The sequence below is a fragment of the Nanorana parkeri genome, unplaced genomic scaffold (assembly GCF_000935625.1).
Source record: "Nanorana parkeri isolate BGI_ZX_2015 unplaced genomic scaffold, ASM93562v1 scaffold1296, whole genome shotgun sequence".
In the NCBI taxonomy this organism is placed as follows: domain Eukaryota; kingdom Metazoa; phylum Chordata; class Amphibia; order Anura; family Dicroglossidae; genus Nanorana; species Nanorana parkeri.
The window spans coordinates 417,281-436,827 of NW_017307564.1; the positions used below are offsets into that span (position 1 = coordinate 417,281).

Here is a 19,547-nt window from a genome sequence, read left to right on the forward strand (position 1 = left end):
GAAAAAAAAGGGGGGGGGGGTTGGTCCAGAAGGGGGTAAAGAAGTCCAGAGAGAGATGGAGAGGTGATGGAGCCGATGCGCGCACGACAGGCCTCTGGGGTCCCTGCCGAGTAGTGGTTAGACGGAGGCGGAGGACATCACCCCTATGTAGGCGTCCGTGGCTCTGTAAGCAATCCAAGGCCTCCAGGTGGACCCGAAGAGCTCCTCAGTGTTTCGGAGCGTGGAAGTCATGTCCTCCATCAGGTATATCTCGTTAATCTTGGAGAACCAGAGGGAGAGACTGGGACAGCAGGTTTGTTTCCACAGCAATGGGATGCACAATCGGGCTGCATTGAGGAGGTGCCTAGACAGAGACTTCTTGTATTTTGCAATGAACATGTCATTCAAGTGTTACAGACAGGCCAAGGGATCGTCCGACCTATCCGCCATTACCAGGTCCTTTAGGATTCCGGTCACCCCCCTCCAGAAAGGCAGTAGCTTAGGGCAGGACCAGAATGTAGGCAGCAATGTACCAAGTGCAGTTTGACACCTCCAGCACATGGGGGAAACTTGAGGGAACATAGAATGGAGGGCCGTCGGAACTCGGTACCAGCGAGATACTATTTTGTACCCGAGTTCTTGGGTCCTACACGCGATAGAGGAGTGATGCGCAAAGTAGAGTATTCGGTCCTTTTGGGCACGAGTGAGCGTAGTGTTCAGCTCCTTTTCCCATTTCGTCAGGAAGGAAAGATAAGACTCCGGAGGGGGGGATATCAGCAGAGAATACAGTGTAGAGATTGTGTGGCGAGTGGGCTGTCCCTCTCTACAGAGCTGCTCGAAGGGGGTCAGGGATCGAGAGAGCTGCTGGGAGTTAGGGATTGAGAGCAGGAAATGCCTCAATTGAAGGGTTCCCCAGGAGTCCAACGGATGGTCCGTGAGTTGACCAAGTTCACTGACTGAGAGCCATCGGGTGGATGAACGCATATAGCACACCCGAAACTTGTTGGCGTCCCGAAGGCGACGGAATCGGGGCTCGTCCACCCCTGGAGGGAAGTCAGGGTCCCCAAGTACCGGGGTCATGGGTGACGGGAAAGGGGAGAGATCGGAGGAGATTTATTGTGTAAATAAATGATACATGGGAAACATATATAGGTATAAACCATTCTGAATACAAGCAGTATAGCAGTAGTGGTGTGCCCATGGTGAAAGGGCAATCGTCATAGGGCGAAAACAGCCCTGACGGGCATATCACGATGTGTAAGCATTTTGTACTCGCATGTTTATCCAGCAATTCTCAGAGATAAGCACATCGTGCTACTCTTATAACATCCAAAGTAGATTATAAAAACCAGCAGAAGGAGTAAGTCGTACGTGTTTTGATCTTGTTCCCCTCACTTCGGATATCGAAACAGAAGAGTAAATGGTGCAGGCGTGACAACTAAATAAATGGGGAGGAGGGAGGCAGACAAACATCAAGTCAGGGCAAAAAACGGGGAAAAAAAAGGGGGGGGGGGGGTTGGTCCAGAAGGGGATAAAGAAGTCCAGAGAGAGATGGAGAGGTGATGGAGCCGATGCGCGCACGACAGGCCTCTGGGGTCCCTGCCGATTAGTGGTTAGACGGAGGCGGAGGACATCACCCCTATGTAGGCGTCCGTGGCTCTGTAAGCAATCCAAGGCCTCCAGGTGGACCCGAAGAGCTCCTCAGTGTTTCGGAGCGTGGAAGTCATGTCCTCCATCAGGTATATCTCGTTAATCTTGGAGAACCAGAGGGAGAGACTGGGACAGCAGGTTTGTTTCCACAGCAATGGGATGCACAATCGGGCTGCATTGAGGAGGTGCCTAGACAGAGACTTCTTGTATTTTGCAATGAACATGTCATTCAAGTGTTACAGACAGGCCAAGGGATCGTCCGACCTATCCGCCATTACCAGGTCCTTTAGGATTCCGGTCACCCCCCTCCAGAAAGGCAGTAGCTTAGGGCAGGACCAGAATGTAGGCAGCAATGTACCAAGTGCAGTTTGACACCTCCAGCACATGGGGGAAACTTGAGGGAACATAGAATGGAGGGCCGTCGGAACTCGGTACCAGCGAGATACTATTTTGTACCCGAGTTCTTGGGTCCTACACGCGATAGAGGAGTGATGCGCAAAGTAGAGTATTCGGTCCTTTTGGGCACGAGTGAGCGTAGTGTTCAGCTCCTTTTCCCATTTCGTCAGGAAGGAAAGATAAGACTCCGAACCATCAGGGCCAGGGCCTTACCCGATTTAGCCTGTTTAAGGGCAAGGTCGTATTCCGCTGATGAGATCGGGGCCTGAAGCTGAGCGCAAACCTCTGGTGTGAGAGTGGGCATCTGGGACTCGCTGATGTATCGGGAAAAAATTGTGTCATCCTGCAAGGACTCACTTGAAGAAGCTGATGATCAATCCAATGCAGGACGTACAGGATCTCACTGTGAGGAAGAGGGAATCCAGACTCACAGGGAACAAGGTAGGTGGTAGCAACTGCAGGGATTACAGAGGCAAGAGATAACCAGGAAGTCCGACTGGGTGTATAGACACGTTGCTCGAACGGCACGGAACAAGTGAGCTGGACTTTTAATGGAGAGGTTCAGAGTGGATAGGCAGGAAGCCAAGCAGCTCAGACAGGAGGTAAAACCCGGCGCCGGATCGTCACACAGGGAAGTGTGACAACAAGCAAGGAAGGAGCTTTACCAGAGGAAAGCAATGTCTGGTTGAATAGATCCCATGAGGCACCAGAGTGTCAAGTGCGAAGGCCTGAGGATCCCTGGACATGGCAAAAAAAAAATTTCAGGTTGTTGTTGGACCAGGGGGTTCACATCTGGCATCCCCCACTTGAGACAGAGAGCTTAAGACACCACTGACCATTCTGGGGGTCCAGGCGTTGACGACTTAGGAAGTCTGTCTACCAATTTTTTACACCTGGGATATGCATGGCGGTCAGGGCCGGAACAGAAGGTCTGTTTCATTTTGAGTTGACCAAATCTTGGTACCTCCCTGATGCTGAACATAAACCACTGTCATTGCATTGTCTGACTGAATCCTGGTCGGGTGACCCTGCAGCTATAAGATCTAGCAGTGAAGAGACAATTTAATTGCTCTGAGCTCCAGAAAAGTGATTGGAAGCTGAGCTTCCTCCAACGACCAAATCCCCTGTAACAAAAGGAAATCCAGAACTCCTTCCCAGCCCAACATACACTATATTGCCAAAAGTATGGGGATGTCTGCCTTTATATGCACATGAGATTTAATGGCATCCCAGTCTTAGTCCGTAGGGTTCAATATTGAGTTGGCCCACCCTTTGCAGCTATAACAGCATCAACTCTTCTGGGAAGGCATCCACAAGGTTTAGGAGTGTGTCTACGGGAATGTTTGACCATTCTTCCAGAAGCGCATTTGTGAGGTCAGGTACTACAAGTGGTATTTGCTCGTACTTACTGACGTCAGAAGCTCAAAGCGTGCACAGGAGGAGGAAAAAATAGATATAAACACAAATTATTTCTTCCATAAGCCATTTTATGAAAAAAAGAAATCATATAACCTTTTCATTTCAGTCTGTAGAAACCGTGTTTGTTATTATAATTTTCTGTTATGTTCTAGAAAATCTTAGCAATGAGGTAGAAGTCAAGCATCAGGCATCCCCTGCAAAAGGAGGGTTTAATTTTTGGTGATTCTAAGGCTTACCCACTCCTAAGGAGATGCTGGCATGACCAGCTAATCATAATGAAGGCAGACCCTTCTATTCAGGAACGACATGAAATAAACTTCAGTTTCTTCACAGGGTTAAAATAGTTCTAAAAAAAAAGTAATCACCCCCTTGGATGTTTTTTGTCATGGAACATTGAATGACAGTGAACTTTTTTTTTCACACCAATAAAAAAAAAAGGAGTTTTATGTCAAACTGAAAACCACAAACTGACCTGCATACTTTCAATATTATACAGAAAAGCAAATTACTGCGCTCTAATTCACCAATATTGTAGTTGCATTAACCAAATTGTTGATACATGGGCAGTCCACCTGGGCTCTCCTTACATATTTCACTCGGTATGAGCTTAATTGTCTTAATTGTACAGTCTCTACAATGAAGCTCATGCCATGCTAAATGTGAGAGAGAGAGAGAGAGCCCAGGGGAACTGTCCATAGACCAGAAATTTGTGTAATACTATTGAACAGGAGTTTGGCTCTTTTTTTTTCTGTATACTATTGATGTGTGGCTGAGACGAGCTGTGAGCCAGCACATTTGCTTGAGAACCTGTGGGGATAATAATCTGGAGCCGTCCACACCTTGTGCACGGCTGAACATTACACAACCAAGGCTACATATTCTTTAGCAGCTGGAAAGTCAATAAATCTTCAAATAAGATTTTGTCCTTTCAATGCCAGCTTTTACAAGGAGGGGTATGGAAAAAGAGGTGATGCATGAAAGTATCCTGGACATTAACATTACTGCTGTCTTATCTATAGGCACCACCATTTTTATAGGTTACCATGGGGTAACCTTTGATTTTACGTATTACTAGGACCCTTATGCATATTATTGATAACCACGGTTAAAATACCTGATAGCTCTGTATATTTGTATAAAAATAAAACTGTAATGTGTTGCTCTTTGAAGAAATAAGTCCCGCTCAAAGTGTATTTCCACCTTTGCAGTCAAATTTGAGAAACCCCCACTGTATGCTTGTTATCTGTTCCCATTCACACCGTATACTGAAAAATACATTATAAAAATGTATATAGCTACATATGACACTATAGGGCAGATTTTATTGCTTAGAATAGATGACATGTGAATATATGGGGAAAAAGCGAGGGAGTCTTTTTAAAAGTGCATTACAATGTACCACCCAAGCCTTGAGATCTTTAACCAACAACTGATAATGGAGATCTGCTGGCACAGCACAGACAGGGTTAATAATGGCAAACATTATTCCCCGGCCCCCCTCCATAACATTACATTGAAGAGGAAAGTTAGCTGAGATTTTTTTCAGATAGAAAGCAAATAAAAAGGTAAGCAGCATTTTAATAATATATTTTAAAGTGTTTGAGAAGAAAAAGAAGGAATTTTTTTTCTTACCTGTAAAATCTGTTTCTTGGAGTACAACACAGGTAACAGAGTTAAACCTTCAGACCACTGAGTTATGGAGCTACCTTCAGGTGATTGGGCACTGGCAAATCTATCAAAGTTGCAGGACAGCCCTGCATAACTCCCGTTACTCCCATTCTGTCTGGGGAGTGGATCACAAAATACAGAGGGGAGGGTCCTGTGATGTACGCAAAGAAATGGATTTTACAGGCAAGACAAAAATCCAGTTTTCTTAATCGTACATCATAAGACCAGCGGTTTGTTTAAAAGCAGTCCAACAGATGGGAAGGCAACACAGCATATGGCAGCTAACAAACCCAGCTAAAATGTTGAGCGGCAACGGCCTGGGGTATAAATGAGCAAAGGGAATTGCCCTGAAGGAGGCTACCCTCAGGCCCAGAACTTTCATGCAAAAGCAAATGGTTAGACTTTTCCTGGATGGTCCAAACATGGGGGGTGGAGACAGCAACTTCTCCTGTGGCAGAATGACTCTGGGTAGGGTTTTATCTAAGATGAGGCCTAAATATTCCAGTCATTGGGAATGCTCCAGTGCAGATTTCTGGAGGTTCAGGAGGATCCCTTTCTCTTGGGGATAGTGAACAGGTTGGAGTAAAACCCCTAGAACATTTCTACCTCTAGAACGGGGACCCCCCCTGAGAAAGCAACTGGTTTAGGGCTGCAAATAGATCAGCATGCCTTTCAGGAGATATGGGCAGATTGGATAACAGGAAACAAGGAAAAGGCAGGGAGTGAAACTCCAGTTTGTAACCTTTAGTAATGACATTCTGAACCCAGGCATTTAAAATGCCTCTCACCCAGAGTGCTGGAAGAAGTCCCGCCACATAAAGTGGGGATGCCCCGTCATTACAAAGCAGGCTTATTTACTGCTTTTGGGTGCTTGAAAGGCCAGGCCCTGCAAGGGAACTGCCTTCCTTGCTTGGGTTTGGAATCAAAAACCTGTAAATTAAACTGAAAGGAACTTTTCTATAGAGAGGACGCAGAAGACTTGGCTGCTAGAGTCTGAGCTTCTTTTGAGACTCTTTCTCCACATGACTTCCTTGATGTAAATATCCAAAGAACACCAAACTGGTGTCCTCCAGCAAAGAGCATGTGCTCTACATCTTTCTTTCAGGGGAGTTCTGCTGACCAACACATGAGCCAAAGGATCTGCCACATGTGAGCTGACAGAAGGCCTATCCTAGATATCTAGCCGAGAGTATCCACTAGGCCGTCTGTAAGAGTCCACGTTAGGGACCGGATCACATTTTATTTTTTCTTTGCACAGAACTTTTATTGCTTTGCTGGTCTTTGCCCCTGTGACTGTAAATGCTGTTGTAGATAAGGTGTTCACAACACAGGTCAAACACAAGTCAGCAGATTCTATTTGACCTTAATGTAGTGTAGTTTACAGCTCAGAGATTGCAACTGACCTGCTTTGCGATGCTTTTCATTGGGCAAAGCAGGTCGTATTGAGGTGCATTAGGATTACAAGCAGGTAAAACACAGCCTTTTCTTGTAAAATGCTACATTTTGCATTTGAATAGTTCTGTGTTTTAATGTAAATGGCTTTTTATCATGAAAACCTGCCTGCACAAGCACTAATTCAACTTAGGTAATGGGCACAAAACGTGTGGTCAATAACTGCGCTGGGAATTGTGGCTTCTTTCAATCTACCTACAGGCACAAGCCTGCTGTGCCCTGCATGTAAGCATATAATGGAAATACTCTAAGGAATTTGTCTGTGAAGGTTCTCATTCATCCAGGTGATGGTATATCTGTAAAAATAAGTCAAGGCAACTGGACTTGCTTTATTTTTCTTGAAGACGTTTCACTGGATATGCGACCAGCTTTCTCAAATCAGAATTGAATTCTGAATTGAGAAAGCTGGTTGGAGAAATTCTGAATTGAGAAAGCTGGTCAGATGTCCAGTGAAACGTCTTCAAGAAAAAAAGTCCAGTTGCCTTGACTTATTTTTTTACAGATATCGCAGGAGCTTGCTATGTGTTTTCATTATGGCCAGATGAAAACTGCTTTTCAAACCTGTCAATCACTGGGATAAAAATTAGCTATACATTAGCTATACATTGTATCCCTATCAGGGGGACAGCAGGGGGCAGTAAAACACACTGCAGTCCAGGAGAGAAGTCATCGAGGGCGAGTGGTCCTAGGATCAGATTCCATTCAAAGTCTCTTTCAGTACAGAAAGAAATAATGCTGTTCCTGCCAAATGTCTAATATACCACTGGTATTATAATTAAAGTTAAAACTGTGTATTTAGCCAGAAGCAAGCCCTTTAAAGGGGAGCCTGTAACATTGAGGTTTCCAGTCTGCACACAATGCTGCTCCTGCCTGGTTACTGGAGCAGTGCTTATTCCAGGGCAGACATGTTACTATGTGATGGTGCACAGATTTGCCCTTTCCCAGCACTAGCTTACTTCCAGTGGTAAGGCAGTGACAACTTCCAGTGTGGCTTGTGAGAGGTAGTAGGCAGACTTCAAAGAGACCCTGTCACTAACTTTGAAAAATTGCAGGTGAAACACAGAAGTCTTTTATTCACTAGTAATGTGCCTTGGAACGTGCTAAAAATGTGACTTCTTTAGGAAGAGTCAATTCTCTAGTAAAGCCCCCTCCTTCCTTGCACATCACAGTCCTCTTCTCTTTTGGGACTCTGTGCTGGCCCAGCTTTTTTGCCCCTCCCTTGTAGCTGCCAGGGGAGCATCAAATGAGAAAACTATAGAGCAGAGGTCTCAAACTCAAATGACCTGGGGGCCACTGGCGGCCAGGGGACAGAGCGAGGAGAGGCGGCCAGGGGACAGAGCGAGGAGAGGCGGCCAGGAGAGTATGCACTTCAAGTCTTATCTACACCCTGCGTTTCAGGCACCTCCTTGCTCCCTAAGTTCCAGCATCCCTCCGTGTCCTGTGCCTCCTCCATGCACTCACGTTGGAACACAAGGACCCTGTGACTGCCACTGTCCCGCTGACATTGTAACATCTTGTGTCCTGGTTTCAGCTGGCCTGAAACCTGGACACGACACATACAGGACTCAAAATCTGGGTGAATCCCGGACAGTTGGCAACCCTATGGAGAGGTCACAGCTTATGTAATTTTGTTGAAATGACTGGTCTGGTGAAAGGGTCTCTCTAAATCTAATTTGTACATTTTAGGCAACAATGAATGAATCCCAGTAAATGTGTGCATTTTTTTAATTTAAATTTACCGGAATTTTATGCATGCAAAGATCAGAAGTCATTCAGGACACTGAAAGAAGACTAACAATTGACTGCTTAAAGCAGCACTGCACTTGCCATTATGTTAAATAGTAACCAAACATAAAACAAAGATAACATAAAGAAATTAATTTATTTGTCCAAGAATATTCAAAAAAAACTGCCCTGCCTCCTTCATGCAAAGCCTTAACATCACCCAATAGCCTGAAAGTGACAATAACTCAAAACAAAAAATAAAACTCAATAACTCAAAATGGTCACAGTGTTTCAATTCAGAGTGTTCTGCACATTGTGTCAAGAAGTATTGTAGCTTCTGTACTACAGAATCACAGATACAAATGTGTCACATTCAGAAGTCTGTGAAGAAATATTTATAATAAATTTGATTTTTTTTTTTTAATACATGGAAAATGGAGCTTATATACTACAGATTTAGGGCAGATGTCATGAGAGAATCATGGGTGGTAATACATCTGCCCGTCCTTGTATAGATAGTATGTCACCACGGCCAACTTGTGACAACTCTGTTAATAGATAGCTGTGGTACACACATGATAAAAGCTTACGTCCCAAGTTTTACCAAAAGTATGGAATTGATTACAAAGAAAATGTTCAAAACAAATGAAAGTCACAATTATGTTCATTTCCAACTAGGTAGGGACTTTTTATCCCACCTGTACACAGCCTGATTGTTTGCAGGAGATGCCCAAACAGGTTGCTGTGCTGTCTTGGCATATTAAAACATGCATATCCATTAGCAGGAAGATAATAGGAAAAGATACTCCTGATTATCTCCTGTTGGGAAATCTCACTGCAATTGGGCCCATACATAGTAGGAAAATGCAATGTGTGTCCCGCTGTCACAGCCAGGGGAGAATTGTGCCAGGTCACAGTGCTACACACACTTGCTCAAGGACAGGTAGCTGTCTCCCCACCAGGAGATATCTCCTATTCTTGGAGATATCTCTCTGTCTATGTTCACTCACTTTGTCACTTAACATGACTGACTGAAAATCAAAAGAACAAAAGATATATCTATGCAAATTAATTTGAGGACTACAGAATGTCAGACTGTTGTAAAGCAAAACTATAAGTTTTAGGATTATCTAGTTTCATGTGAAGGGCCAAAATGCTGAGCAGTCCTAACCCTTTTGTCCTCTCCAACAGCCTGTCACCAAACAGAGCTGTTTTGAATTCTTGAATTTTTACTGATGATTTAGCCAAAGAAAAGGTCCCAGTTGAAGGTCACATTTGTATATGGCCAACTTGGTACAAGGCATGGCTCTGAAATAAAATAAATGGAAGAAAGCAGAGTACTGTATTCTTGAGGCTCTACAGTTTTTTTTTTTGACCATCCACTGTATTCAATAAAGAGTTGAAAAGTCTAATACAAATGGCGATAACTCTGAGCGAGATGAGTTTTCATTGCTTGAGTAACATTTTTGAATTTCACTATCTACCAGTGAAATAAGTTATTTTATACCCAACCAATAACATTTTCTAGGGTGTTTGTGTCAAGCAAAGACACTGTTTCATACTTGGCAGCTTCATTAAAATGACAATAAACTCAAGAGTTAGATCTTAAAAATGGATTTAAGTACCTTTAACTATTAACAAAAATATAACTTATTTGTGTATCACTCGGCTGTAGATCCTCCTATCATCTCTGAATTGGTGCTGACACTGTCCTTCCGGAGGGTGACTACTTTTATTCCCCATGATCCCTGTGTGTTGTAAAGTAGCCACCGCTCCAAGCTCACTCCCGTGATGGGCTACAATCTCAATATAAATTAGTAAACTAAACATAAGATTGTAGTACATTACGGGAGTGAGCTTGGAGTGGCTACTTTACAAAACACACAGGGACCATGGGGAATAAAAGTAGCCACCCTCCAGAAGGAAGGACAGTGTCGGCACCAATGCAGAGATGATTTGAGGCTCTACAGCCGATCGATACACAAATAAGTTAGATTTTTGTTACTGGTTAAGGTACTTGAATGCATTTTTAAGATTTAAAGGTGAACAATGGGGTAACCTTTCCCCCCCCCCCCCCGATAGTTCTGTTTAGGGTCACGGGAGGATGTTAGTATAGTTAGTATATACCAAAACCCTAGTATATAGCAGACTATTGCCCGCTATATGCTGAGAGCACCGCAGCCGTGGCGGATACTGACAATACTGTCGAGAACCACCCCGCTGGCTGATTGACAGCGGACTCTGCCTATCTAGAGGCAGAGCCAGCTATGCCCGCCCCCTCCCCTGTCTGTTCCTCCAGTCAGACCTAGAGCATCGGAAGGAATCCCATGTGGAGTGGTGACTGACAGTGACTGCATGGAGATGATCGGGAAGTGAGTGAGTGGTGGTATGTGTTCGCCCACTTCCTGATCAATAGAGCTGACGTGTGACAGTTTCAATGTCACATGTCGGCTCTAACTATGGGGATGACTGTAATTTACTCACCTCATAGTTCTCCTGAGTTTGGTATCACTTTAAAGTATATGTATAGCACAAACTTTTCGTTTTGCATAGAATGTGAAAGGGATAAAGCCCCGGTCAGATTATTTTTGCTGCCTGTGTCCTGCTGGGGATTTCCTTTTACCTTCTGTTTTAGAGACAAAACAGGAAGTAAGAGGAGATCTCTTCAGAGTGAGGATAATTCCCATCTTAGACATTTGTCAACAGATTACACGTCTCCCATTGGAAGAATTCCACTTACCTCTTGCTGTCATGACCACTATTAAATTTTACGTAAATGGTTAGTGACAATGGTCATCAGGACAAATGAAGAGGGTGAATCTTCCCCTCAGTGACACAGGCTGCAATTAAAACACGTCAAAAGGTCTAACCCTTCTTTAATCCATCCAAAACTAAAAAAAAAGTGGTTTTCCTTTACATACACTATAATTATCAAGTAATAAAGGCGCTGAAATACAGATATCATGAAACATCATATAGGGCCTTGGTATGATCTACACATGTAAGTCAGAAGTCTAGTAACTGTAAAGAAGAGAAGAGGAGTGCTAATGGAATTTCTTGGTTTAAGAAAATCTCATCATATTTCTTGGTAAATACATTCATTTGACTTCATGGCTTCTACTGTTTCCAGGAATGGAGGAAAACAAAATATGACAAGGTTCTCTCTAAATAAAGTCTTGTATTAATGAATCATGACTTACAACAATGACCAGAAAAAAAACAAAAAAACAGTGACAAATGTGTTTCATTTTTTGTTTTCAAACAAGTACTCGACAGAGCAGGGCTCAAGCTGATGAAAACATAACCAAGGATTAACTAAAAGAAAAAACTAGTGGTACCCAGGCCCAAGAAATCCGTCACCATTTCTCATATAAAGTCCTGAATAATGCTACCCTCACCTATATACAAGGGTGCCACCATTTTGTAGGCCCGGCGTGTTCCTGAAATTGCAGCCTAACTGCACACTGCCAATCTCACCCATGTCTCTAGCTCCCTAGTATGATGAAAGGCTGAGGGTAAGAGCGAGGCGGGATTTGACCCAACATAAAGATGTGAAGGGAATCATTTATGAATGAAGTACGTGTATGTAAAGACTTAGGTAGGATCTGCCATTCTTTGACTCCCAGCTTAGTCCTGGCTCAGGGGAGCCAATCCCACTAAAACATAATAGGTTCAGCTTTGCTGATCTGAAACTAGCATGTAGCCTTTAAGCCATAATGGAAAGTTCCAACAAATGCTTGACACACAGGTACTCTGCTTCAAGACAGGTCCCCTTTAGGGATCTGTGAAACCCCTATGATTATACCTTTCACTACTCTGGATGTAGCCATAACAGGGTCATTTGGGCTTGTTTCTCAAGCAACACTGCTAAGGTGGTCCTCATAGCATCTAAAGGAAGACATTCTTATTTGTCCATACAGACAGCAATAGCTCTTTCACCGGACACTTTGATAACAGAGGTCCATGACCAACAAGGATGTGAGTGATAACAGTAGTATCACTAGCTCATTGCTGGACTCTCCATAGGAATATATGGAGAAACAGGTAGGCCAAAGTAACAAAGCTAGTCTACGGAAAGCCAAGTGAACCCCGCCACAGCCACAATGAAGGTATGGGGACCTTCCCAATGGAAGGTCCCCATACCTACCTGTGGGCAGTTCTGGGGCTAATGCTGCCTCTTTTCACCCAAACAAAGCAACCATGGGTCGTGGGTTGTGCCCGAGTCCAAAAAATGGCTGTCAGGTGTGTACAGGCAAGAAGTCCACTTAATGTCATCTAGAACCTAGCATATCTCACACACTATACTCTAAACTGCATGAACAGTTATATACAACTTATATATTTTACTGCACGGGATTGAGATTTTTGTACCTGTCCATTCACAAAACCACGCGACATAAAAGGAAACAAGTTAATAAATATACAGAGTTCCTGTTTCGCCGTCCTTCAGGTCAAGCATGTTTAGCCATGGAGCCATTTTCATGGTCACAGTGCAAGGTATCCCGGTGTCATGGATGGCAATGTAATGCTGGAAACATTCCTTCTTATCCCAATGCATTTGGTAAACATATCCAGTAGGCCCGCTCATGCATTTATCATTGTTATTGCACAATACATGAGGACCAGGGAAATCTTGGAAAGTGTAAGAGAAAGTAAAATGGAATTCCGTCCTGACATCTGCATTTATCCAGTATGACTAACAAAGCATGTCAGCTGCATGTGCTGAGACAGCTATCAACATGCGCCACGATGCACACTAGTAAAAATGCAGTAAAAAGGAAGTAGTCTTCATTTTATTCAGTCACCTCCAGTTAAAGTTCAAAGACTTGAAGGATCAAAGTGCTCATGTATTCAGTAGGATATCTTTTTCTAGAGGGGCTTGAACCTGGCATCAACATGTGTCATCTGTCAAAAGAAAAACAAGACAGAAGATAATACGATTCAGAACCTGACAGACATAAAAAGCAAAATACAAGAAGAAAAGCATTGTAGTTCCGGCTAGAATTATGTATATGTTACACATTGTACTGAAATATTGGTTCCGGGTGGAATGATTCTCTTCAATATCACGCACCCACCACCCACTCTCCCAACCATTTGAGTCTGCTAGATTAAAGAACAATGGTCAGTCATTTTTACTTCGGAAAATGCTATTTACATAGTTGGTTTGTGTTAGTTACCTGGAAAATGACAATGGATCAACATTACAGCCTGCCAACTAGCAGAAGCTGCCATCTACATATTTGTACCTGTACAGGTTTATTTAGCTTCCCTAATACTCTTACATTAAAGCAGAACTCCTGCCAAAACAATTTACAGCTCATTAAAATAAAAAATGCACTTTTTCTTGTAATAGTCATTATCAATCCAGAGCTGTCCTTAATGGTGATTCTTTTCCCCCTCTGGATGTCCTCAGTCTTTGAGTTTTAACGACATGCAGCGTCTTTCAACCCACATCTTCGGAGCCTAAGTTGTCATCACATAGCCTGGGATCAAAGTATTACAGTAGACTGCTCACATGTTATCACATGAATGCCATCAATGCAAGGACTTTCCCCCACCACTGCCCGGGGAGCAGAGGGAGTACATGTGTCACCTTTAGACTGGCAGTCCTAAAAAAAAAAGGTGCAATAATTCTTCTTTTAGAAGAAATGTTTTTGGAAACATTGTTGTTTAAAGGGAACAGTCTTTTACCAGATAGAAAGTGAATGAAAATCCGCAACAGGAGAACAGACAACAATAAAACGCTGTCAGAGCTTCTAGCATTCCCCTACTTAAAAGAGAACTATGGCCCAACATTTTCAGCCATAGTTCTCTTTGGGGTCACAGGAGGACATTTACTATGTCCTCCTGTGACCCCAAACTCAGCATATAGTGGGCTGACAATGCAGAGCCGGGATCCACCTTGCCACCTGTATTGTCGGGATCCACCTCTACACCTGATTGACAGCTGGTTCTGCCATCTGCTGGTTTGAAAAAATAAACAAAAGCTTATGTGCAATAAGGCATATATACCACTATAGCGGATTGTTCTAATGGAAGTCTATTGGAGCGAGGTTGGATTGCTAATTATTGTTAAGGCATATATACCAAACACGGAAAACAATTATACATTTTATTTAAGCAAAAAGAGGCATTATGTAGAAGTACCGTATACACTTACCGTGGTACCACCATTTTGTTTTCTTTGGATTTTTGTTGCACGTTCTTACATAAAAGGAATTATCTGGAGGTCTCCTCTAAAGAAAAAAGAAATGATAAAAATGAATGTAGCTGTGCTTTGCAAATAGTGCTAAAAGGAGAAGCCACCTTTCTGCTACGTGAACATCAAGTATAAACAATTATTTCAGGGTTATTCAGGTACAGGTACTAGGAAAGTATTTGCAACTTAAAGGAGAACTATGAGATTAGTGATTTTCACTCACCTCATAGTTCTAGCCGACCTGTGAAAATGAAACTGTCACAGGTCGGCTCAGTAGATCGCGAGGTGAGCGAACACATACCGGCGTTCGCTCACCTCTCGATCCTGTCACGGCTCTCTGCTGGATTCCCCCCTCCCCCCTCCGCCAGCGCTGACAATGGATCCAGAAGCAATGCTTTGAGTGTAGGAAGGAAAGTGGGGCTAGGAATGTCACAAGTAAGGAGATAATCACTAAGTTGCAAGGGGAGTACCTTTCTTTTGTGGAGGTAAAGATCTTGTAGTCTCCAGATAAAGTCCAGCAAAGGTCAGATTAGAATGACCAACAGAGAGATCCCCGACAACTTCAAAAACTACCTGTTCTGTAGAACCAGTAGATAAGTGGATACATCCATTAGAAGAAATCGCCCCGGATGAACGAAGGAGAAAAGGGATCATTCCAATCCTGACCAGTTAGCAGGACTTTTTGTGGAGGACAGGTTTGTGCATTGCCTAAGTTCCAGTCTCTCTGAGGAGGTGGACTGAAAAGTACTGAGGAAAAGCACAATCCCTACAATCCCACAATGCCTAAAAGAGTTTAATAGGAAATTATCTACTTTACATAAGGATTATAGTGATATCATCTTGTGTTTAGCAGAAACTATGAGAGTCTAGGACAAAGACTTTGGAAGCTATAAGGGGAAGCCTGAGCATTCAAACTGCAAAGAGATATAAAAAAAAGGAGCCAAACAGGATGACCAAACACTCCCACATACAAAATTGGAGGTGTGCCTCTTATGCAGAGGGCTGGGTAGAGGAAAGAGAGGACTCCAGTCCTCAAGATCTGCTGCTTCAATGCAAGGTAGACTGTGATCATCTACAGGGAGCTACTGTAGTAGCAGATAAAGAATGGGGTTCCTCTGCCCCATCCCAAGATCTCCTGCATTGATGCAGGTGCACAAGTCCAAGCATCAGGAATAACAGTGTCAAGGGCAAAACCAAAAGATTTAAAGGAGAAGTGTGGGAAGAGTCTGTTTAGAGCCAGTATGGGACACTGCAGCTGTCACACGCCAGCTCTATACTGAGAACTGTGTGATCATGTAACCGCTGATCGTTCAGCTTTTGGTCTCTTCTCCCACCAGTCACTGCTCACCGCAGGATTTCCCCTACATGCGGTGAGGGAGGAACAGACAGGGGAGGGAAGCCAGCTGCCACTTAGGCAGCCAGGGTGGATCCTGTGCATCTGCATAGTTTGGGTCACAGGGGTACATTAGTAAATGTACTCCTGTGACCCAAAAGAGAAGTAAAGCCAACTAAAAGTTTTGGCTTTCCTTCTCTTCTCTTTTAATGTAAATCAAATGTTCGTTAAAATAATATTCCACCTTTTGGACCATGTTTCATGCCACACCCATATTTAGGCTAATCAAACTCTGTCTGCAGGTACCAGACAGTGCAATCCAAAGCTTAACATTGGTTAACTCCACCAAGGCAAATCCCATTTGCTGATACACTTACAGAAACCTGCTCATTCTTTTCCAGTACACGGACTATTTAGGAATAAAGGCCCCTTTCAATTCAACTTCAATAGCAATGTGTGTGGGCAGAGAAACAAATCCATGTGAGAAAAGTAGGGCAGAATGAAGAGGTATTTATAATGACTAGTGCGCTAAATGTCATAAAAAGCTGTAGGAGAACAGAACTGTGCCCTTCTAGTTACACTACACTCTAGTTACCAGAGCACAGCCTTCACAGTCTACTGTTTCAGCGTGTCAGCAGCTGCATAGAGCTGAGACTTTCACATCAAATGTACATCAATGCAGCACATTTGTGTGAGCTGGGTTTATAGGAAACAATGCATTTCAGCAATGCAGCTCAACAGACATGTGTATGGTCCCTGAAAAATAAGGAACCATGTTTTAAAAAAGTTTGTAGGAACAGCAATTATCCACTAAAGTATAAACAATTTACAAAGGGTTGGTTCAACACCCCTCCATTGGGATGGAGTAAAGCAAATTACTTAGGGCTAGTTCACATCAACCGTGTTCAGGCTGCACTGGCCTTTTTTTCCAGCGAAGCCCGAACGCAAGACGAGGCAATTTGCATCGTCATGAGTGGCGACAGTTTACATCATTGCGTTCTGGTGGTGTGTGCCTCAAGTATGGCATGCAGTACTTTTTTGTTAATTGAACCATAGTGAGATGCGGTACAACCGCATTGCACTGCGATGAGCCCAGAGGACTTAATGAAATGTCACTTGTGCACTTTGCTCCTGCCTGCAAGACAAAACGGCTGTGAACACACATGTCTAGGTGGATATTGCTCTCCATGCAGCACCATGTGTCTGAAGACAGCTGGAGATGGTTTAATCAGCCATCAGCAAAAAATGTCTGCAAAATGTTTAAGATTGCAGTACTGCTTTCAGAGCAATAGGAACAAGGAAGAAGTGAAAGGCTGTATCTGCAAAACTGCTGGATTGCTGGGTAATTAAAGAGTGAAAACAAAAGTTAAAAAAGAGCACTTATTATTTATCTTAAACAAGTAAAAGCAGTATATATTTAAAAAAAAAACCCAACTGTGTTAATGTAGTTTTTTCACTGGAATGCATACGAGCTGCACAATGGTTTTTCTATATACTTATACTGAAGGCAATGCTAAACACCCCTGAGCTAGCGGCACACCGGTATGAATTTCCAGCAATCCAATGCTCCCCTTGCACAGTTCTCCAATCAACAATGCTCACACTCTCATATCAGTGCTTTTGATTGGAACACTGCACTCTGTGATAATGTCTGTTATATGCTTTACTTTTTAGGCAGCCTGGCTACATCCCAGTAATAAAAATCCATGGGCTCAATTGTGCTTTAATTTGAAATGTAATAAAAAATACATGGGAATAACCTAGCACAAACTGTTATTCAATGAAAGCTTTCAACAAAGCAAACCGCAGCAACAACTAAAAGATGACTAGTTCATAACTTTTACCTTTTCTTTGCAGCTAGATAGCATGCTGATTATGCTAAGACACACGGATTGCACAGATAGTGCAGGAGACCAGTCTTCCGTTAAAATAGATAAACAGATATGACCATTGCTATAAACATGAGGATGGACAGGGATATTATCACCAGTGAACATAACCTGAAAAATAAAACAAACAATGGCATTTAGAACCTCAGAAATATATTACAAGTGATATTTGTAATCAGCAGTACAGTTGCTGGTGGGATCTACTAGACTGCATTACTCAGGGACCCCAGTGCTGAGATGGATACCCCCCCCCATCCATGCTCCTGGAATATCCATGCTGTGCAACCCAACAGGGAGTGGCTGCTGGAAACCCTCCTGGCCAGTCCCCAAATCTTCTGTGTCACTCCTATGGAAAGGCTGTATATGACAGGGTCACAAACTATGTCAACCCAGTCACTAGTTGTGGCAGATGCCGGATTACCCCTGCCAGCCACTAGTGTGTTCCAGGGACACAGTGGTGTAGTAGTAGCTGGTGGGTAAATCACAGGTCATGTTGGGGAATGCAGACACCCTATACACCAGGCAGTGCGAATGCTGGGGCTTGTGCCACTGACACAAGGAGCAGACAGGCAAGTAATATCTTTCTTTCGAAATATGTTTTTTATCCTTTTTATTTCAGCAGCAGGGTTGCTTTAGGTGCTCTGCCACTTTTATCATAGTGTTTCACCTTATGCATTATTCCCTTCAATGGGAGAGCGGGACCCCATGCAATTACCACATCAGATAAGTTGACCTGGAAAATCAGGTGCATAAATCTCACTGGTGGAGTTCATAAGAGGTGAAAAAAGCTTGTATGTAATTCAGTCCACAGACCTCCCAGCTTTACCATGATTACATACAAACTTCCCTGCACATCATATCCAATCCTGAACCAACCCGCAGTGGTGACTCCTGACCTGCGCCTGAATAAACTAACTTGGCCTTGACAACACCACGAGTCATACAGCTAAGAGTGTAATCAAGGATCCCGCCTCACTAATCAGCACTCATCAGCTACTGCACCACACCTTCCAACAGTTGCTCTAGATACAAATAATAATATATCTACTTGTGGTTAAAGCTCAGCTCTGGCCTCATTTTAGTTTTGAACACAGTGGGAAGCTTTTCATTGTGGTCTGCACCACTTTGGGGAGATTTGCCCTCACTTCCTGCATGATCATTGCCAACAGGGACAGAGAGCATTACAAATCTCACAACGGTTCCAATCCTTTGTATTCAGGCTCATGTGTCTGTTTATTTTAAAAGCACCCCCAGTGTTAAAGGCCCAGGGCAAAGACAATTTTTTAGCTATATGCTTGTTGGCAATTCATTTTACACCAACTAAGATAACATTTATGGAGGATATTTTTTTTCCCCATTACCTGAGGGGAATCAAAGGGATATCGACTGCTGAACTTAAATAAAAGCTGAAACTTCTCTCCTTCATATAATGTTCCTGGTGCTCCTTCCATATCTACAATCCACCTGTGAAAATAAAGGCTATAGTTAACAAACAATTGACAGATTATATCATACCAGGACAAAACATAAGATAACCAAACAAAACAAAGCCTGGCTCAGAAATGTATTCTGCTTAGAACTGACATTGGGAAAAATGCACATATTTCGTGTTAAGAGCATGCATGATATGACGTTATATGCAGGTTATTTAGGACTGCTGAAAACACACCCCCTGATAATGCCTTCATTTTCATTTCTTCCCAGAAGTGTCGGCACTTGCTTCGTGCATCATCCAGGATCAGCATCTACTTCCTGTTTACATTGGGACTACAAAGTAAGCAAAGCCCCATTGATTTTAATGATTGATTAAAAAAAAAAAGAAAAGAAAGTGTCT

At 43.1% G+C, this 19,547-nt stretch overlaps 1 protein-coding gene across 1 annotated transcript in view; it reads right to left on the bottom strand.

Moving 5' to 3' along the window:
* Positions 1–12,630: 12,630 nt before the first annotated feature.
* Positions 12,631–19,547, bottom strand: part of UBE2W (ubiquitin conjugating enzyme E2 W (putative)) — a 42,671-nt gene continuing 35,754 nt past the window's right edge. The window contains exons 3-6 of the mRNA XM_018569175.1: positions 19,075–19,177; positions 17,669–17,824; positions 14,453–14,528; positions 12,631–13,194 (exon numbers count right to left, since the gene is read on the bottom strand). Of these exons, the coding sequence (XP_018424677.1) occupies positions 13,181–13,194; positions 14,453–14,528; positions 17,669–17,824; positions 19,075–19,177 (349 nt within the window). The 3' untranslated portion in view covers positions 12,631–13,180. The remainder of the gene's footprint in view (positions 13,195–14,452; positions 14,529–17,668; positions 17,825–19,074; positions 19,178–19,547) is intronic.